Source organism: Bos taurus, chromosome 17 (genome assembly GCF_002263795.3).
Source record: "Bos taurus isolate L1 Dominette 01449 registration number 42190680 breed Hereford chromosome 17, ARS-UCD2.0, whole genome shotgun sequence".
In the NCBI taxonomy this organism is placed as follows: domain Eukaryota; kingdom Metazoa; phylum Chordata; class Mammalia; order Artiodactyla; family Bovidae; genus Bos; species Bos taurus.
In genome coordinates this window covers 58,160,194-58,182,474 of record NC_037344.1, presented here as the reverse complement: position 1 = coordinate 58,182,474, position 22,281 = coordinate 58,160,194, and the positions used below count along the sequence as shown (strand labels likewise).

The following is a 22,281-nucleotide window of genomic DNA, read 5'->3' as shown; positions in this document are numbered from 1 at the left end:
GAACACCATGGCAGCACCAGCAAGAACACGCTTAGCACCAGCAAGATTTAAGTGAAGCACCAGAGACACCAGATTGGTCGGGGAAAAGAAATGCCTTTTGTCTTGATGTGACAGTGGGACTAGCCATCTATCTAGGCAGACAGAGAGAGGCTAGGATTTGTGAAGACAGAAATGGAGGTGTCCCCGGGCTCTGCCCCTACGACATCGGCCCCTGGTCCTCCTAACTTTTTTTTTCTATTTTGCCTTTTGCCATTTCACCTCTTCCTCCACCAGCATCCCTTCCCAGGCAGTTGGTCGCCTCTGAGGCTAACTCCCACCAGTCTTTGCAAATTTTCTAGGTACACAGTAAGCATCTGTCTTCCAGTGCCCCCAGACATGAAAGAGCATCAGAGTTCACATCGGAAGGTGCAGAAAAGGGAGGGGACCACGTCCTCGACAAGGCATGCACTGAGTAGTAATATTCATATTTTCTTTTTTTATATATAGAGAGCTGTATGTAAATAGTGTTGGGGTGTCTTGTGTCTGCAGCTGGACATCCAGAGGGCTTCCCCAGTCCCGTTCCTCGTTGCTACTATTGCTCCAGGCGCTGTGTTTATTCTCCACTTCCTTCTCGAAGTGCCAACTGTGGCCTTTCAAGCTCTGGGCTCCCCCTTGGGAAAACAGGAACCAGCTTTCTCCAGGACACAGGGTTTTCACCAACCTGCAGAAATAAAGACTTGTATTTCAGTCAGTAGGCACGTGCAGACAGCCGCTGGGGATGATGTCAGCGCCTTGGACTGCTGCACAGCCAGCCCTGTGTGTCAGGGAGGGGGATGGGTGAGAGCTGCTAGATACCAAAGCTCTGATTTGGGAGGAAAGGTTCCCCCAAAGGTGGTCTTGGTGCTGCCCCTCCCCACAAAGCCCTGTCCACATAGCAGCCTTCTCTAAACATGCATTTGTGAGTGCACACACACACACACACACCTGGCTCTGCTTTCAAACCTAGATGGATTTTACATAGGCATCTTCTGTGATTAAAAAAGAGAATGTAAAGACACTACTTTTTTGCTCCTCCATGTCAGGAAACAGGACCTTCATCTCTTCATTTCATAGATCCATCTTCAAGGCAGACTTGTAGGACAGTCTCTGCTTTCATCCATCCACCCACCCACCCATCCGTCCATTTGTTCACTGATGAACATGCCAAGCACAACCTAAGGTGTTAAACATCCAGCGATACAGTTCTTACCCTTCAGGGGCTCAGAGGCCAACAAAGGGAAGATGGGATGAAATCAGTCATGACTGGGTCATGGGAAGAGCCTGCAACCTGGATGAGCATGGGCTATGAGGGACCAGAGGAGAGGTAGCTTGTGAGGGAGGAGGACGAGTCTGAGAAAAGCCCTCAGAGAAAGAGCAAACAGACCCCTGCTGAGTACTGAGTGATACCAGTGAATTAGCCAAGTTAAGGTATTCTGGGCAGGGCTGAAAAAATAGTACAAACCCAAGAGGGTGGAAGCTATACATCCACAGAAAAACTTGTACACAAATGTCCAGGGCAACATTATCTATTAATGGCCCCAAAGTGGACACAATGCAAAGGCCCATCACCTGATGAATGCATAAATAAAGTGGGGTATTTCCATACAGTGGAATATTATTTGGCCATAAAGAGGAAAGAAACACTGATACATGCTACAGTACAGATCAACTGTGAAAGACATGATGCTAATGAAAGAAGCCAGACACGAGAGGGACAAATATTGTATGAGTCCATGTATAGGAAATGTCTAGAATAAGAAAATCTATAGAAACAAAAAGCAGATTCATGGTCACCCAGGGCTGGCAGGAAATGTAAACAGTTGCGGGGGTAAATGCTAATGGGTCCAGGGCTTCTGCTGGGGAAATAAAAAGGCTCTAAATTTGACTGGGGGATGGCCTTACAACTCTGGAAATATAATAAACACCACTGATATGTGCACTTTATTTTTTAAAAGATCGCTGTGTGTCTGTGTTAGTTGCTGTCATGTCTGACTCTTTGCAACCCCATAGACTGTAGCCTGCCAGACTCCTCTGTCCATGGGATTCTGCAGGCAAGAATACTGGAGTGGGTTGCCATTCCCTTCTCCAGGGGATCTTTCCAACCAGAGCCACCAGATAACCAGGTTATCATCTGAGCCACCAGACTGCTAGTTTATTTTTAATATTTATTCATTTATATATTTATTTAGCTGTGCCAGATCTTAGTTGCAGCATGCAGGATCTAGTTCCCTGACCAGGGATTGAATTTGGGGCCCTCTGCATTGGGAGTGTGGAGTCTTAGCCACTGGACCACCAGGAAAGTCCCAACTTGTGCACTTTAAAAGGCTATAAGGAGGGGGAGAGGGAGTAGAGGAAGGGGGAGGGGGCTGAAGGGAAGGAGGAGGAGGAGGAATGGAGAAGAAACAGGACCCAGAGGAATGACGTAGCATGACAAGGTCGGGGAGCTTGATGAGGCTCAAGTGAAGACTGGGCCACGGGGCCCTGGGAGAGATGAGGCTGGAGAGTTAGCAGAGGAGACAAAAACAATTCACACGTTCCTCTACAGCAGGTGGTAGGGAAACTGCCTTGTGCCTGTTACAAACCACATGGGGTAGGAGAAAGATCACTTGATGACCTTCAGGTAGGCAGCAGTCCCGGATTTTGACCTGTCTGAACTGCACCAACAGGCTCACTTGGGCCTGTGGCCTCCTGCAGGGTCTAGTTCTCAGAAGGCAGTCATGGGGCCACAAAGAGGGCCACAGATCGGCCAGAGCGCCTGCCAGGAAGCTCTTGCCATAGCTCCAGGTTCCTGTCCTCACCTTTAGGCCAGCCTGCCAGGAAGGGGTGGGGGGCGTGGTGGTGGAGACGGGACTGCAGACACCCCCACAGATTTCCTAAACCCTGCCCACATGTTGCCATCGAACCTTTACTAAACTCTCCTCTGATAACTCAGTTTGGGGGTGCTCTCTGCCCTTACTTGGACCCTGGTCAATACATAGAACTGTATGAAAGAGGGGAGTCACAATCATGTGGACCCCACAAGCTATTCGAATGACCAAAAAGTCGGTTCGGGTTTGTCCATGAACTCTTTGGCCAACCCAATGCATCCGTATCAGAGGGTCACAAGGATCTGAACCAGCAACTTCAAACCTTTTGCTTTTGACCGGCTCAGGTAGAAGGAGAAGATCCCTGCAGCCCGCCAACCACCACCCCAACCCCATTCTCCTCCTGTCTCATCAGGGCACAAGCGCAGAAGGTGTTCTATTTAGCCGCTGTGTGTGTTCATGGAATACAGATTCAGAGTCACTGTCAACACAACTGTGAAACACGCTTGATTTAGTTCACAGAAACCAGCTTCTGTAACTCCTAAAAATCTTACTTTGTTGGTGCCTAGTCATACTCATCTATAGAGCCAACGTCAGTGGAACCCTGCAGTATTAGCCTAAGGCAATTATGCTGCCTTAAATACCAGTACAAAAAAAGAAGGATGGGGGACTTCCTTGGTGGCCCAGCAGCTAGGACTCCACACGCTCAATGCAGGGGGCCTGGGTTCAAACCCCCGTCAGGGAACTAAATCCCACATGCTGCAACTAAGACCTGGCACAGCCAAATAAAAAAATAAGTATTTTTTTTTTAAAAGAAAGTAAAGAGAGAATGCACCTACTGTGTGCTATCAAGTGTGACTTTGTACTAATACGCATTGTTCCCTGCTCTAGAAAAAGCTCAGTTTCTGCCCTCAATTGGCCTCCAGTCTTACTGGGGAAGACATGAAATACCAGAGGTCAGGACTGCCAAAGACCATTGTCTGCAGGTGTGTGTAGAGCCTAGAAATCGGGATGCGGTTATATCACCAGGAAAGTTTCAGAGAGGAAGCAGGATTTCATCTGGGTCTTGAAAATACATGGGAAGTTTTTTTCCCTATATTTGGAAGAATGGAAAATGGTTTAGGTGGGGAAGAGGCTGAGCAAGGCTCAAGGACAGTGACAGGTATGGCTCAAACAGGAGACCCTGATGAGCAGGGAACTGCATCAGAGAGTTGTGACAACCGAGACTGTGTTGATACTTGAGTAGAGATGATGAAGGGAAAAAAAGGTGGCATCAGGCAAGAAACGGTATTGTTTTCTTGCAAAACTAGAACCAGCAACTGATTTTCACTTTTCCTACCTATAAATCATTGAGCCAATAATGAGTCTAAGGCTCTCCCAGGGCTACTAAATGGACAAATTCCTGTACCAGTTGGCATCCTGATTGCAGGCTGGTATCCACAGTGAAGGACAAACATCAGAAGCACCTCTCTGCACTGCATGAAAAAACCAGCGGGCACATCATCACATCACCACGTCCCACAATCAGTGGGTGGGCACTTCGCTTCTGTGCGTACACTTCTAGGGGATTTTAAATTGGACACCCTACACTAGCCCACAGAAGTAGTCACATGAGTGTACCTAAGGATGTCCCCTCTAGCGTTATTTGTAACAAATTCGCAATTTATTACAAATCTGGAATTTGGAAACAACCCATGTGTTTATTTTTATTTATTTATTATTTTTGGCTATGCTGGGTCTTCACTGCTGCACACAAGCTTTCTCTAATTGTGGCAAGTGGGCTTCTCATTGAGGTGGTTTCTCTTATTGCAGTGCACAGGCTTAATTGTGCCAAGGAATGTGGGATCTTAGTTCCCAGTCCAGGGATCAAACTGGTGTCCCCTGCATCGACAGGCGGATTCTTAACCACTGGACCATCAGGGAAGTCCCCTATGTGTTTACTGACAGGAGACTGGACTAACAAGCCTCATGGAAGTTAGAAAGAGGTAAATCTAAATTAGATAGACAGAGGAGGAGAAATATCATATAAATCCCTTATTTGTGGAATGTAAAAAGAAACGATACAAATGAACTCACTTACAAAACAGAAACAGACTCACAGACTTAGAGAACGAACTTGTGGTTGCCAGGAGATGGAGGAAGGATGGGGAGAAGGAATTGTTGAGTTTGGGATGGATATGTACACAGTGCTATATTTAAAATGGATCACAATGGATAACAAGAACGTACTGTATAGCATAGGGAACTCTGCTCAATGTTATGTGGCAGCCTGGATGAGAGGGGATTTGGGGGAGAATGGATACATGTATATGTATGGCTGAGTCCTCTCATTGATACATGTATGGCTGAGTCCTTTCACTGTTCACTTGAAACTGTCACAGCATTGTTAATTGGCCATACCCCAATACAAAATAAAATTTTTTTTAATGTATTGAGATAGAAAGTTGGCTATGATTTTTAACTGAAAAGAGCAAATAGCCCAGGTCTTTTTTTTTTCTTTTAACAAATATGTGTATTTGTGTATGTGTATACACAGGCATTTATACCTATCTATATATCCATATAAAAAGTATTGCAGAAAGGCAAAAGAGTTTAATGGTTAAGAGCGCAGACTCTGGAGCTTAATACCTGAGTTGGAATCCTGATTCAGACATTTAAAAGCTGTGTGACTTTGGGCCAGTTAGTAACCTCTCTGGGCCTCAGTTTCCTTATATGGAAAAGGAGTGGGGCAGTATGTTGAATCTCATTGTGTTGATGTTAGGACTGAAAGCACCGACCCATTTGTTATTATGATTGTTACTGTGGTTATATATACATCCAGACTGAAAGTTACACCAGGGGCGTAGCTTTAGGGGCCGAGTAAAAGAACACTACAGTTCTCTATATACTGTACTTCCATATTCTTCCATATTATTTACTTCCCGTTTTTTTTTTTTTTTGCAAGGAGCAAGGAGTCATTATACAATTTAAAATTAGTTTAAAAACATAGTCCACCGCCCGCTATGAGCCCAGTTGTCCTGCCCCTGGGATTTTCTTCCTCAAACTTGGCTCATAAAGCATTTTCTCAAATGCTGACTCACAACCAAAGCTCACAACTGGGGAGATTCATGAAACTTCTGTTTTTCAATGTCCCTGTTTCCACTTTGCACCCACAGAGTGGAGGTGCGGGGTTGGGGTGGAGGTGGGGACAGGAAGCCTGGAGACCCCACCTGCCTGGGCTGAGATATGGCAGGTGGGGAGCTGTGAATCCCACTGCAGCTTTAGATGGGACAGAAGTCTCACTCCCTTTTCCCTACATCAGAGAAGAGTTAGGACTCTTGGGTTCCCTCCTAAGGGGTCCCAGTTTTAAATTAAAAAAAAAAAACTTTTTTGTTCTTGCTGTTTGCATATGTGGTAAGTTCAGTTCAGTTCAGTTCAGTTGCTCAGTCATATCCAACTCTTTGTGACCCCATGAATCGCAGCACGCCAGGCCTCCCTGTCTATCACCAACTCCCGGAGTTCACTCAAACTCATGTCCATTGAGTCACTGATGCCATCCAGCCGAAGTTCCAAATAGCAGAGAAGGATATAGAAATAAAAAGAAAGCCGCCTTCACCTCCACCCCCGAGCCACCCAGGACACCTTCTGTGCATGTACACACCAAGTCTCTCCCTTGATCATGTTTCCTCAGGGCCCAGCAGCATGCCCGGCACACAGTAGGTGCTCAATTCAACCTGTCGAGCGACAGTGGCTAACTGAGCACATGAATAATGGTAGTAACTTCCCAACTTTTCCATCTTTGGGGATTTTTTGTTTAATCTTTAAAATTGATTTTTACTGGAGTATAGTTGATTTGCAATGTCGTGTTAGTTTCTGCTGTACAGCAAAATGAATCAGTTATTATTGTTGTTTTCCAGTCGTTAAGTCGTGTCTCTCTGTGATCCCCATGGACCGCAGCACGCCAGGCTTCCCTGTCTTTCACTATCTCCTAGAGCTTGTTCAATCTCATGTCCACTGAGCTGGTGATGCTCTCCAAACATCTCATCCTCTGTTGTCCCCTTCTCCTCCTGTTATCAATCTTTTCCAGCGTCAGGGTCTTTTCCAGTGAATCGGCTCTTCGCCTCAGGTGGCTTAAATACTGGAGCTTCAGCTTCAGCATCAGTCCTTCCAATGAATATTCAGGGTTGATTTCCTTTAGGATGGACTGGTTTGATCTCCTTGCAGTCCAAGGGACTCTCAAGAGTCTTCTCCAGCACCACAGTTCAAAAGCATCAATTCTTCAGCACTCAGCCTTCTTTATGGTCCAACTCTCACATCCATACATGACTCCTGGAAAAACCATGGTGGTGGTGGTTTAGCCGCTAAGTCATGTCCAACTCTTGCGATCCCGTGAACTGTGGCCTGCCAGGCTCCTCTGTCCATGGGATTCTCCATAGCTTTGACTATATGGACCTTTGTCAGCAAAGTGATGTTTTGCTGTGATGCTCTGCTTTTTAATCAGTTATACACTCTTTTTTAGACCCTATACCCATATGAGTCATTACAGAGTATTGAGTAGAGTTCCCTGTGCTTTACAGTAGTCCTTATTACCCACTCTTTCATCTCTGGTTTCAACAAGTTGATTGTGACCATGGGGTTCAAATGGTACCAGTAGTAGGTCCTAATGTCTAAGAACCATGGGTACAAAGTTCTTCAAGTGGAATCCTCCTAGAGGGAAGATGCTCTGGTCCATGTTATCATTTAAATCTCCACCTGTGTCACTCATGCTGGCCAGTTAGGAACACTGGGCTCTGAGGAGACGGTGGTTGAGGGGACTAACAGAGCAGAAGGCTAGGTTTAGGGTGTACGAGAAAGGAAGCGGCCATTTATTTGGCAGCTCCTGGAAGAAGTGTTTGCTTCTCTCTGCCTATCTGTCTGCTGCCCCTGTTATCTGTGAATAGTTATCAATTCTATCCCTGAACAGTGTTTCTTAATTAATTGCTGTATTTATTTTTTGCCTGTGCTGGGTCTCCGTTGCCGTGCGGGATTTTCTCCAGTTGTGGTGAGCGGGGGCTATTCTTTGTTGTGGTGCACGGGCTTCTCATTGTGGCAGCTTCTCTTATTGCAGAGCACAGCCTCTAGAGCACAGGCTTAGGAGTTGCAGTGCACGGGGTTAGTTGCCCCGCGGCATATGGAATCTCCCTGGACCAGGGATTTGAAGCTGTGTCTCCTGCACTGGCACGCGGATTCTTAAGCACTGGACCACCAGGGAAGTCCAGTGAACAGTTAGTGATCACATAAAGTCTGTGGAGAGAGCCCAAAGAGCTCAAAGCTCCACCCACTATGAAGTTCTGGCAGGTGGGCCTTGAATGCCAAGTTCACTCGATGTCCAGAAGGGTAAGCACTGAGAAGCTGGGGAGGCGGGGAGTAGCACAGCACAGAACTGACGCCAGATCAAATGTGCAGATCCTTCTTACAGCAATCTCACCACGTGCATCACGTTATCACACACTCATTTTTTCACTCAACAACTTCACCTCTAGGAACTTCACTTTTTTTTTTTGCAAAGTTGTTCAAACAAGAATGTTCACTAAACCTCATTTATGAACTATCAGAAAATGACAACAGTGTAAATATCCCTGGGGAAATGACCAAATAAGGAAATCGTGGTCCATCCAAGCAACAGAACACCAGGCAGCCATAAAAAGAGATGATGAAAACCTCTGTTGACATGGGAACATCTCAGCAACCTATTTTTTTTATTGGGGAAAAAGCAGATTACAAACAGCAGGACCAGAATGATCTCATTTATTTAAAATGGGATGCATGTGTGGGTGTGTCTATGCATCAAGGGACCTCTGGTGGGGTGGTCTCCAAAATCAGGGGTTGTCAATTTAAACGCATCAGATCCAGTGCAGGAGGGGCCACAGTCATTGGACAGTTTGTGTCCCATCTAAAGAGGTTTCTGATGCTCATCTGCAGCCTTTCACTGCCACATGGGACTTGGTATTGTCAGATCTTTCCATTTTTTCAAGAAAAACGGAAAATGTGGGCTTCTATATGGAAGTGCCTGGTTTGTAAGTGTTGGGGAGAAAGCATGCAAGTCAAATAAGACTCAACCGAAGGCCAGTTTCAGCCAGGAGACCACCAGGTTTTGATCTCTGCCTAGACATGAAGGTATTCTTAGACAAGGACAGCTGGCATGTAAGCCCACATCCTTTTAACCCTCAGAAGCTCTCTGAGCCTCAGCTTCATCATCTATAAGGTGAGGAGTTGGGTTTGGTGGTTTCCAAAGTCCTATCTAGCTCTGGCTATGCTTCTGGAACAGTGATCTCTTGGGGTCCTAGATTTTTTGAGACTCAGATCAGAGCTATGATTTCTCTCTGAAGTGGGGGAGATGAATAAAGGAGTATGAATCAGCCAATTGTATGTCTCGTTTCTGGGGGGGGTCCCAAATTTACTAGGCCTCTCCCCAACTCATTGATTCATTTACTCATCCATCCATTCATTCAGTAGTTAGTGAATGCTTACTCTGTACCAGTCACCATGCCAGGTGCTGGGGATAAGTGATGAATTGGGGTCCCCTGGGGACCCCAGGGCTAGTGTCCCCCAGGACAGTAGGGGAGTCCTGTCCCCTAGGACAGTTGGGGAGTGGTGGTCTGGAGGTTCCCCCTGCCCTGGTGCAGTGACTTAAGAAGGCTGTTGGTGATCCACAGGGTTGAGGAGGCAGGATTGGCAATTCCTTTGTGCAGAAGGCTCAGAGAATTCCCTTAAGAGCTCCCACCATACATTGAATATGAGCCCATGGACTGAAATTTACACCAAACAAGAACATATATCCTGCACTATCATTTACCACTTTCTACCATTTTCTGAACATCAGTGACACGTCTTATACTGCTCAGAAGGTAGAGAGGCCTGCCTACGGCCACACAAGTGGGAAATGGCAGATTAGGACCTGACCTGAGAGTCAGACTGACTTGAAAGTTCATGTCACTTTCCACCAAGCTGTCCTACGTCGGCAAAAAATATGCGTGAGTTAGATAAACAGTTACTAGCAGTTCAATTTTCTGAATCAAGAGTGAGGTTCCACAATGCGCTAACAGGCTAAAACATTTTCAATCTGGGCTGTCTTTGAAAATGGTGCGTGCTGATTGCTAAATCGCTTTAGTTGTATCCAACTCTGCAACCCAATGGACTGTAGCCTGCCAAGCTCCTCTGTCCGTGGGGATTCTCCAGGTGAGAATACTGGAGTGAGTTGCCATGCCTTCTTCCAGGGGATCTTCCCAACCCAGGGATTGAACCCCTGTCTCTTATGTCTCCTGCACTGGCAGGGGGTTTCTTTATCACTAGCACCACCTTGGAAACCCATGAAAATGGTACCTTTTCTTAAATCTATCTCATGGCCCCTGGCAAATTCCCATCCTCAGAAGACCCCTCCAAAATCACTTTGTCTAAGATTCCCTGCCATCATTATGTTAGCATCCTGCAGTATTTATTAAGTACCCTGTGCCAAATCGAAGAATATCAGATGAACGTGGTGCCATAATGACAAGTACAGCCCGGCAGGCAGAGAAGTCCTTCAAACTTGGTGACACTGCTATGACTTGCAGCCTTTTCCTGAAGTTGGGAGGGGCACGCCAGCAGTCATCACACTTACGCACTCCAACAACAGCTAGAGGTGTGCTCTATGGAGAATATTCCATAAAAACACAACACAGATTTAGCTGAGGATGGCAACAGCCAGCTCCAGAGTCAAGCGATAACCACATTACGGATCGTGGCCGGTGACATAAATGAGAAATGGGAACAAATGGCAGAATTTATCTAGAACCCACAAGATTTTATACTCCTTAGACATCCTTTATAATAAAAGAATGTTTACGTACACTTCTGATACCAAAGTTCCACCTGTGGGCCTTAAGAAAATCTCTGTGATGTCCCTGAAGAGTGACACCCAAGGACGTTCTGTATGGCAACTGGAAAGGATCCAAACCTCCAGTAATAGCCGAGTGAGAAGGCAGATGATGGAAGAGCCAAACAGAGAAATCCTAAGTAACCTCTAAGAAGTGTGTCACGGAAAATACCATAAAACATGGAGAAATGTCCATGATATAATGACAAAGTCAGATTACAGAAAATGTATTTACAGGGATTCCATTTGTTAAACTACTTCTCAGTGCATTTTTTTTTCAGCCACGCCATGTAACATGTGGGATCTTAGTTCCCAAACCAGGGATCGAACGCATGCCCCTTGCAGTGAAAGCATGGGATCTTGATCATTGGATGGCCAGGGAAGTCCCCTCAGTGCATTTATTTTTTAAATGGAAAGAAATCTATCAAAATGTTAACAATGGGTAGCGAGATAAAAACAATCAACTAAAATGTTCCTTTATTCAGTATTTCCCAAGTATTTGACAATGAGCTTGTAATATTTTTCATAATCAAGAAAAAAAGCTATTTTTTTCCTAAAAAGGTAATAAACTTTATTACATAAAGTTTCCCAAAGCTATTTAATTCCATCTTGCCCAAGTCCGTGGCGTGTGGAGCAAAAGTTTAGAGATGGTGATAGTCTGTGGAGTAGTCAATTTTCTCTCCACAGGGCAGGTAAAGGAGCCTTCTCGTTTCCTGGTGTACAGTGCTACTGGAAGGTCACATCTCACTGACCTGGCCCAAAACAGAGATCCCCACCCAATAGCAGGGGCACCAGTTTAGGGCAGGAAGGAGGGAGGGAAGACAATGCGGAATTGAATGGTGAAAGTTCTTAGGTGACGGAAATCCAACCTGTATCCACAACCGTCTAAGGGCACTGAGGGTTGGTCATCAGAGAGCCGGTACAGGGACCAGAATCTCTCAGACCTTAAACAACCTAAATAGTTATCAACAGAGGAATGGATAAAGAAGATGTGGTTTCTACACACACACACACACACACACACACACACATGTATATGTATACACACATGTATATGTATACATACATGTATATATACATGTGAACTGGGCATGGAACAACAGACTGGTTCCAGATAGGAAAAGGAGTACGTCAAGGCTGTATGTTGTCACCCTGCTTATTTAACTTCTATGCAGAGTACATCATTAGAAACGCTGGGCTGGAAGAAGCACAAGCTGGAATCAAGACTGCCAGGAGAAATATCAATAACCTCAGATATGCAGATGACACCACTCTTACGGCAGAAAGTGAGGAGGAACTAAAAAGCCTCTTGATGAAAGTGAAAGTGGAGAGTGAAAAAGTTGGCTTAAAGCTCAACATTCAGAAAACTAAGATCATGGCATCTGGTCCCATCACTTCATGGGAAATAGATGGGGAAACAGTGGAAACAGTGGCTGACTTTATTTTTGGGGGCTCCCCAAAAATATTATCACCCTGTGCAGCTGTGAAATTAAAAGGTGCTTACTCCTTGGAAGGAAAGTTATGACCAACCTAGATAGCATAATAAAAAGCAGAGACATTACTTTGCCAACAAAGGTCCGTCTAGTCAAGGCTATGGTTTTTCCAGTGGTCATGTATGGATGTGAGAGTTGGACTGTGAAGAAAGCTGAGTATCGAAGAATTGATGCTTTTGAACTGTGGTGTTGGAGAAGACTCTTGAGAGTCCCTTGGACTGCAAGGAGATCCAACCAGTCCATGCTAAAGGAGGTCAGTCCTGAGTGTTCATTGGAAGGACTGATGCTAAAGCTGAAACTCCAATACTTTGGCCACCTCATGCGAAGAGTTGACTCATTGGAAAAGACCCTGATCCTGGGAGGGATTGGGGGCAGGAGGAGAAGGGGACAACAGAGGATGAGATGCCTGGATGGCATCACTGACTCGATGGACATGAGTTTGAGTAAAATCCGGGAGTTGGTGATGGACAGGGAGGCCTGGCATGCTGCGATTCATGGGGTTGCAGAGTCAGACACGACTGAGCGACTGAACTGCACTGAACTGATACATACACATAAACATGTATGTATACATATACATACATGTATATGTATATGTATATGTGTATACGTACATATATACACACACACACACACAAGGGAATATTACTCAACCATAAAAAGGAAAGAAATTGGGTCATTGGTAGAGACATGGATGGACCTAGAGACTGTCATATAGCATGAAGTCAGTCAGAAAGAGAAAAACAAACCATATATCAATGCATAAATGAGGAGTCTGAGAAAATCAGCATAGACCATCTTATTTACAAGGCAGAAATAGAAACACAGATGTAGAGAACAAATGTATAGATATCCAAGGGGAAAGGGCAGACTGGGATGAATGGGACGATTGGGATTGACATATACACACTATTGATGTCTGGTGTGGGCTCAGTTGCTCAGTTGTGTCCGACTCTTTGCAATCCCACGGACTGTAGCCCGCCAGGCTCCTCTGGCCATAGGATTTCCCAGGCAAGAATACTGGAGTGTGTTGCCATTTCCTTCTCCAGGGGATCAGCCTGACACAGGGATCAAACCCGACTCTCCTACATTGGAAGGCAGATTCTTTACCACTGGGCAAACAGGGAAGCCCAGTTCTCTTTCTTGCATCACATCTAATCCTCCGCTTATAAAGCACCTCTTCCTGTGCTGTCAGCACTTATGACTCCCTTTACAGCAGAACTCACCCTCTCTACCATGGCCTGATCTAGCCTGTCTGCCACCTGACTTCCTCTCCCCCTAGTTCATGCGGTCTTCGCCCACTGCTCGTTTTTCTCTTCCTCAAACATACAGTGCAGAATGTCACCTCCCCAGAACACCTTTCTTCCAGACACCACACGGCTGGCTCCTCATCACTCAAGTCACTGGTCTCTTGGTTTCTCCTCGAGTGGCCGTCACCATCCATTGCAGGTAGGAAAGCACTATGCTCCCTCTATGACAGGCATACGTCAGAGAATTCACAGTTGATTTTGTTTTTTACAAATGGAAGGTTTGTGGCATCCCCACGTTGAGCAAGTCTATTGATGCAAGTTTTCCAATAGTATTTGCTCACTTCATGTCTCTGTGTCACATTTGGGTAATTCTTGCAATATTTCAAACTCTTTCATCATTATTGTATTTGTCACAGGGATCTTTAATCCGTGATCTTTGATGTGGTTATTTCAAAAAGATTACAACTTATAGAAGGCTCAAATGATGGTCAGCAGCATTTTTTAGCAATAAAGTATTTTTTAATTGAGGTGTGTACATTGTTTTTAAAGATATAACCCTAGTGCACACTTAATAGACTACAGTATAATGTAAATGTAACTCTTACATGCTCAGGGAAACCAAAAAAATGCACGATTTGCCTTATTGCAGTGGTCTGGAACCAAACCACAGTATCTCTGAGGCCTGCCTGTACATTATCTCTGTGCGTTACCTTCAGAGCCCACAGCACTTTCTAAAATTCTGTGTTTATACTGCATAATCCAAAGATGGCCACAATATCTTCTCTCCTATTTGCTATTCTAGAACCTTGCCATTCATGGGGTGGGATCTAATTCCACTCTCCTCTAAATCTAGACTGACTTGTGACTTGCTTTTGATCAAAGTGATTTCTTTCTTTCTTTTTAAAACATTTATTTGGCTGCGTAGGGTCTTAGTTGAGGCATGCGGGATCTAGTTGCCTGACCAGGGATCGAATCCGGGCTCCCTGGCCTGGGAGTGAGGAGTGTTAACCATTGGACCACCAGGGAAGTCCTTCAACCAAAGTGATTTCTGAAGCTGGGTCAAAAAAGACAAAGCAGCTTCCATTTGGCCCTCTGAGACGTCTGCCTTTGGAGTTCTAAGACACGGGGTCAGATTCCATCTACCATGAGGCTGCTATGCTGTGGGGAAGCCCAGGCCACAAGAGGAAACTGAGTATAAATGCTCTGATTGGCAGTCCCAGCCGATACCCAGCTTCAACAGCCATACCTTTATATAAATGAAGATCCCACTCCCATGACTCCAGTCCGCCAGTCAGCCTGGAACAGAGACAAGTCACCCCTGCTATGCCTTGTTTGGATTTCTAACCCTTAGAATGTTTGAGCCTAATCAAATAGTTGTGGGTTTTTTTTTTTAATGTTTATTTAAATATATAATATTTAAATATCAATTTAAGTATATAATAGTTTAGAATATTTATTTAAAGATTTATTTGGCTGTGTCGGGACATAGTTGCAGGACACTGGGTCTTAATTGCGTTGTGTGGGCTCTTTCATTGCAGCACACGGACTCTCTAGTTGTGGCGCTCAGATTTATTTGCTCTGGCATGTGGGATCTTCCCAGACCAGGGATTGAACCTGCATCCCAGGCATTGTAAGGCAAATTCGTAAGCACTGGACCACCTGGGAAGGCCCTCAAATAGTCATTTTAAGCCACTAAGTTTTGGAGTCATTGGTTACACAGCAGTTGTAACCGGAACAATCTTTAGTGATTTATCATCTGTACTTTTCCCCTAAAATGTAGGCTCCATGAGAGGCAGGGGCTTCTAATGTCTTGGTCGTTCTGTGTCCATCATGCCCTGCACACAGCAGGAACTCAAGAATTACTAGGTGAATGAGTGGAAGAAGCTGAATTTGGGAAACAGTAATACTCATCTGACAGTTTCTGAATGACTCATATACTGTGTTCATCATAGTTATTTTGTATCTACTATGCCACAAGCAAGTTGCCATGAGCTGGGGACAGTGTGGGGCAGCTCCTTGCTCCAGTGAAATCCTACCACACAGAGTGATGACCAGAAGGGAAACCGAAGCCCTCACTATTCTGCGTCCTCCCTTTTGAGAACCAGCATAGGTCTCAAAAGCTGACGTTTCAACAACCAGAGTTGCGGTTGCCAAATCCACCCAGCCCACATCTGGAGGTGTATTTAATTAACCCCGGGTGTGGCTGTGTTTACATCCACAGCTCAGTCACTTGTGCCCTGGCCTCTCGGCAGGCAAGCGAGTGACTCCAGACAGGGACCATGTGGCAGGAGGGCTGCCACAGTCCTGCACATCTGGCCCCTTCCTAGGGGGTGGGGGTGGTCCTCCCCAACAGCTGTCTCCCTCCCTTCTGTTCCCTCCTTTCCCTCTCCCCCGCCGAGGCTTTCAAGCTCTAAAAGTCATTCTGGCAGGGGTGCAGCCTGGGAGGGAAGCCTGAGGGATGTGCCTCCAGGTTTAACCACTTAATCCCCAAAGTACCTGCCAAGAACCAGTTAGCATGTCTGGCGGGCAAGCCAGACCGTCATTAATTCATTAAAGCCGGCTCCTGCTGGCCCATTATCTTCCTTGCCGCTGACCACGTCGCCTCTTGGGCGTGCAAGAGTCCCCCTTTTTCCACTTCTCCTTAGTCCTAAGGCAAGATTCTGCCCACCCCTAGCCCCCTCCCCCTGCCAGAATCCTCCTCCTTCTCTTCCCCTCCCCTCCCCCTCCCAGGGCACACACTTCTCCCTAGCACGCCTCCGCCAGCCAGCGCTTACCATAAAGCATCTTTTGTTCCCTCTCCTGTATCTTTGGAGCAGTGACTGGTTAAAACACACCCATTCTCCTCCGGGCCTCCCCAGCCTCCAGGGAGCCTCCCCCACCCCCCACTCCCCCGAGGCTCTCTCAGAAAGGGAATCTCTCTAGTGCAGGAATTTGAGGCTCACCACCCCCTTTGCTTGCTGCTCACTATCTTCTCCTCCCTTGCACCCCTCAAGTCATCTGAGGGGCGGCCAGGTGAAGGTCCCTAAAGACAGACCCTCCAATGTGAGTTCTGACTTTGCCCCTGATCCTTCAGGACAACTCAGGTGGATTTTCTCTGCCTCGGTTTCCCCTCTGAAACAATAAGAATGGCATTAACCATTTCATAGCATCCTCTAACAGAGAAGGCAATGGCACCCCACTCCAATATTCTTGCCTGGAAAATCCCATGGGCGGAGGAGCCTGGTAGGCTGCAGCCCATGGGGTTGTGAAGAGTCGGACATGACTGAGCGACTTCACTTTCACTTTTCACTTTCAGGCATTGGAGAAGGAAATGGCAACCCACTCCAGTGTTCTTGCCTGGAGAATTCCAAGGACGGGGGAGCCTGGTGGGCTGCCGTCTATGGGGTCGTACAGAGTCAGACACGACTAAAGTGACTTAGCAGCAGTAGCAGCAGCAGCAGCAGCAGCAGCAGCATCCTCTAAGGATTGAACTAAGTGTCAGGCACTGCACTGGGCATTTGAAATGGATGACCTCTTATTGACCTCCGAGCAATCCTGACAGAGATATAGCTGAGGTTTACAGATAAAGGCTCAGAGAGGTTATGGTTCTTACCCAAGGTCACACTGCCAGGAAGTTCTTGGGCTGGGACTTAAATCCAGTTTTCATCTGATCCCTAAACCCATGCTCTTCACCAATATACTATCTGGGCCTGTGTGGCCCTGATTCCCCAAAATGGCAAGTAGAAACAGTGTGGAACCACCAGCAAGGACAATGGCAAAATGTTGTCTACTTTCAGAAAAAAAGGCATTAAATGCACAATCATAGTCAAACACAGGTATTAAATGCACAATCCCTTCTTGATGCACAAGGAGCTGTTTTGGAGCTTTCTGTATATGACCTCATTTTACCCTCTTGACAACACCTATGCATTTAAGTACTGTTACTGTCCCCACATTACATATGGGAAAACTGAGTCTTGGAGGGGAGGTTGGCTCTTTGTTTAATGATGACTTCTGAGAAAAGTATTGGTGGCTCACAGTAGAAGCTCCAGACCACTTTGTTGAAACCGCTGTCCTATGTATAGCTAAGCTTGCCTTTAACGCCTAAGAGAATGGTCTGCTGTGGATGGAGGATTCAGGCCTCCCTGAAACCCCTAAGGTACCCTGTGAGCATTTCCATTTCTCCTCCAGGGTAGGAAATGTGGAGAGGACCACACACAGAACTAAAAAAAAAAAACAACCTGACTTTCCCCAGGGGATTTCCTTTCACTTCCTAATTTACCAGAGGTTAACCAAATATGGGTTTCCCCCAGTTAAGCCAAAAGCACAAGAAAGGCCCGAGTGGCGGATAGCAGGGAGAGAAGCCAAGTCCTTGGTATGGGAGCCAAGCCTGGAAGACCCAGCCCAGCGAACCCTGGGATGGTAGTGGTATACACTCTACCATTCTATAGGCGATCTGAGAGGATTGTGGGCATCCTAGGGTCGGGGCACACAAGGAGGAAGGACCCTAGAAGGGTGTGACTGCTGAGGACACCCGGCAGGGACACACAGGCGGGAGGAGAACCCAGGGATGTGCTGAGGAGGTGGCCTGGAGTCGGGACGCAGCACGAGACTCTGCGGCAGAAATAGAGTGAGGAGGGGGAAATAAACTCCGCGGAGACGATGCTTAGCCGACACCACCCCAGCGAAACTCCTCCCAAACTCCTCCCCGTCCCCCTTCCGGGTGGCATGGGTCCTCCCGCTCGCCCGAGCGCAGAGCGGCGCGCTCCGTCCGCCCCGCGCGCCCTCGCGGAGGTCTCGGGCCACCTCCCCGGCGGCAGCCTTCTCCTGAGGACCCCGGGAGCATCCCCCGGCCCCGAAGCGAACACACAGTCGGGCTCTGGCTGAGCGCCCTCCGTCCCGGGGGTGGGACGCCCAGCATCCCGCACAGTCCAATCCTGAGACGGGAGCGCTTCTCGAACCTCGCCCGGACCCCAAGACTGGAGGAAACGATGTCCTAACCTTCCTCCCCATTTCCACTGGGTTCCTCTCGCTTCCCATCTTTCTCATCCACGTTCCCACTGTCTTGTTCTCCAGGAAGTCTCTCTTTTTCTCCAGCTTCTTCGACTTTCCTCGTCTCGCCGCCGTTTTTTTTTTTTTTTTTTTGGTCTCTGCCTCCTCTCCCACCTTCTTTCCGCCTTTCCCTAAATTACACACTTTGAGCTTCGCGTCTCTTTCTTGGCTCCTTTTCCTGCCGGCCCCCCCCACCCCCACCCCGTGCCCCATCCAAAATTTTTTTCCTGCCCCCAGGATCCGGCAGCCCCCGCCCGGCCCCCTGCAGCCGAGGGTAGCTCCCTGTCTCTCTTTCGCGAGAGGGAGAAGCGAATGGGACCTCCGGGAGCCGTGCAGAGGGCTCCCCGAAGCGCGCACCTCTCTTCGCCAGCGCCGGGGCTGCGCCGGCCCACGCGACATCTGTCACCCGCGCTCCCGGCTCACACCCCGCGCACCCCCGCAGCTCCCCGGGCGTTGCCACCCCCCACGCTCCGGCTGCCGCCTCTCCCTGCAGGCGCCGCGCCAGCTTCCCAGGGTGTTGGCGCACCTCGGGGCTCGGCCGCGACCCGAGCGTTTGGCGCCTGCGGGCCGTGACTTCGGGGCTGGCTTTCTCACTTTCCGGCCCTAGACCCACCTGTGGTGGGCTCAGCCTGATTCTCTCCACCCCCATTCTCTGCAGCTCTCCTTTCCATTCCAGAACCTGAAAAGACAGTCCTGACCTGCTGTCTCCCCTTAAGTGCCTAGCACAGTGCCAGGCACACAGCTGGTGCTCAGCAATTCCCCAACCCAAGGACTTAGCGCACAGTAGATGCCCAGTACCTTTCTTCCACTGGTACCAACCATGCTAGGCGCTCACTACTTACTACCCACCCCCATCACCATCCAGTGCCTAGCATACTGCAGGCTCTCAAACATTGCCTCCAACTACAAGGCCTAGCACCCAGAAAAAACTCAATGAATGCTCTTTCATTAAGGCCTTCCCCTGGAGTTTCCCTAAGAGCCTCAGATTCCCGCTCATTTGGGGACATCGCCTTCATCTCAACTCCCTCCGTTTGGTGAAGAGGAGGCCGAACTCCTTGAATGGGACACCTCAATGGAGAAGGAGACAAGTTGGCAGAGCGGAGGAAAAGTGCAAAATTTTAGGGAGAAAGAGGGAGCCGGCCTGAAACCTGGAGGGGGAGGAAGTCGCGACATGCGCTCCGGGCACCGGAGGAAGGGCTACAGAAACTGGAGAAGGGACACTGAAGGAGAACAGGGTTTGGGGCGGAGGTGATGGAGACGGTGGCTCGTAGCAATGGCAGGCCGCAGGAAGAGGACTGAGGACTCGTCTTGAAACCGCGATAGATGATAATTCTTTGGCGTGGCTTGTAACTCTGTTCTCTGAGCAAGCACACTTTTTCACTTGCACTGTGTGTTTGCTTGAAGGGTTGGTGGGACTTAGGGAGGCTGAAGTCCTCCCAAAGCCCCTCGATGGAGGGAGTGGCAGGATGCGCTTAAGAGGAGTTGGAGACAAGGGGCAGAAACGGTGGACCTGGTACATGGAAGGAGAGATGGGGACTGTCTAAGAAAGGGAAGAAGATCCCTGCGAGAGAAGGGAGCAGAGAAGATGGGAAGCCGCAAACTTGCGGCTCTCCGGCTCCCAAGTCAGCCTCAAGTCTCCAGTCCCCAGCCGCCGCGCCCTGGCGCTAGCTCGCGTACCTGTTGCTCGCTCCGGCTGGGTCTCGGCTCCGGCCCCACCAAGAAGCCCCGCGTTCCTACAAGTTCCGCCTGCCGAGCAGCCAGGCCGCCAGCGCTGCCACCTGCGCGGCCGCGCACAGCCAGGGCCAGTAGGTAGGGAGCGCGCCGGACGCCGGTGCCCTCCGGCTCCGCGCGCGGCGCCGCCACATGGTGCGCTGGTGCAGCTCGTCGCCGAGCGCCTTGAGCCGGGCTGCCGTGAGCTGCGCGGCGGACGAGCGCAGACCCAGGCGGCCGGCGCTGCAGGCGCACACGGCCGGGGGGCCGCGGCCGCGGTGCAGGGGGCACGGGCACATGACCGCTCGCCTTGCTCCCTCCCCGCGTCCGGCCGCCCCTCGCCTCCTCTGCCTCCGGCCTCCGCGCCTGCCTCCGCCGCGCTCCAGTCGCCGGGGGCCTCCCCTGGACACCAAGTTTCTCCTTGTGTTGTGCGTTTGTTGTGCTGACGGCGCTATTATTAATTAAAGTGTCACATGGTGGAGGGGGGCGGGGAGGGCGCGGGGAGGGGGTTACATCATCCGGCCCCGAGGGTGGGGGGGGGGGGGGCTGCAGGCAGAAGAAACCGAGAGGTAACTTTTAACCCTAACGGCGCCGGCCGCGAGGGGACGCGCGGGTTGGGAGAGGAGGAGCGCGGGGCGCTGGGACGCCTGAAAACACCGCCGGGGTCTCGGGCTGGAGGGGTCGCAGGAGACCCTCAAGGAAGCATGGAGCGCCGGGGGAGGTTTTCTGCTTCTCTTTTTCCCGAATTAAGCTCCGATTCCGATTTGGCGATGGGAACAGGCTTGTTTGCCGTTTTGGATGAAGTGATGTCGAATTCGGCTGCGTTAAAAAAAGAAAGAAAAAAAAATGTTCCCAAGCTGTTGTTTTGAATGGGAGAGGTGGGTCGGTTCAGAATCTCCTGAGAGGGCCAGATTCAACCCAGCTTGCCTACTTTGGGGTCTGACTCCGCACCTGCAGGCTGCGGATACAAACACACCCGCACACCGCACCCCGCCCAACCCCCATCAGAGATACGCCGCGGGACCCTAAAGCGCCCCCAGCGCCGCTGGAAACCTTGATGTAGGCCAGAGGGAGGGCTGGGATTGGCCTTTAGCCTTGGCAGTTTGCAGCGCACCGCGTCTCCACCGGAGAAGGACCCTCACTAGGGGTTTTCCAGGAGGAAACTTATTTTCGTATGTTTCTTTTGTCAGTATTACTTTCCTGCCCAGGTTAGTCTGTAGCAGTGATCTCCATTTAATGCGCAATAGAGACTCTAAGGGATTGGGGATGGGGCGGTGGCGCCGCAGACTTCAGCTTCTTTTTTTCCAGTCCTAGAGTTGCCCCTGTGCCCCTCCAGACTGGAAAATCTGGATCTGTGTCTGCTGGTGAGGGTACAGATGGGCGAGAGGGCCCTCGGTGGTTTCTTTGGGGGAGAATGAGACCCTGACCTACCTTGAATCCACTGGGGATTCAGAAAACTGGGGGAGCCTGGAGAGGGCTCCAAGCCGGCCTTCTAGGTCCTGATGAGGCAGCTCGATCGTCTTCTCCCCAGGAGCAGAGTCTTGCTAAGGCCTGACAAGTCCTTTGGTCACTTGAAAAAGATTCTTTAAGACTATGAACTTAGTTTGGGTCTGGATTTATCATGGAGAGATTTCCGCGTGGCCTGCAGCATGGTCAGGGCTGAGACCCCAGCTCTGCTGTGTGATCTTGGTGCCTCTTTATGTCCTAGCTGCTTCTCTGGTGGTTCAGACGGTAGAGAATCTGCCTGCAATCAGAAGACCCAGCTTCCATCCTTGGGTCAGGAAGGTCCACTGAAAAAGGGAATGGCTACACACTCCAGTATTCTTGCCTGAAAAATCTCATAGACAGAGGAGCCTGGCCGTCTACAGTCCATGGGGTCGCAAAGAGTAGGACACGACTGAGCTCATTTTTGGATCCACTGGGTCCCAATTCTCCTACCCTTAATAATGGTCAACACTTATTGAGTGCCTTCTGTTGTAGGTTACTGGGTCCCTGTCTACACTGCCTAAAGTGAGTTTCCCAATTCTAGGGTGGTGAGAATGTGCTATTACTATCCTTTTTTACAGATGAGGAAACTGAGGCACAGGGAGGTAAAGGCTTTT

At 48.8% G+C, this 22,281-nt stretch overlaps 1 protein-coding gene across 1 annotated transcript; it reads right to left on the bottom strand.

Moving 5' to 3' along the window:
• Positions 1–643: 643 nt before the first annotated feature.
• On the bottom strand, positions 644–20,611 carry HRK (harakiri, BCL2 interacting protein). Its single transcript, NM_001191241.2, has 2 exons — positions 20,147–20,611; positions 644–700 (listed from the first exon to the last, which is right to left on the bottom strand). The coding sequence occupies exon 1, from the start codon at positions 20,476–20,478 to the stop codon at positions 20,203–20,205; it is 276 nt and encodes a 91-aa protein (NP_001178170.1). The 5' UTR covers positions 20,479–20,611; the 3' UTR covers positions 644–700; positions 20,147–20,202.
• Positions 20,612–22,281: the final 1,670 nt, after the last annotated feature.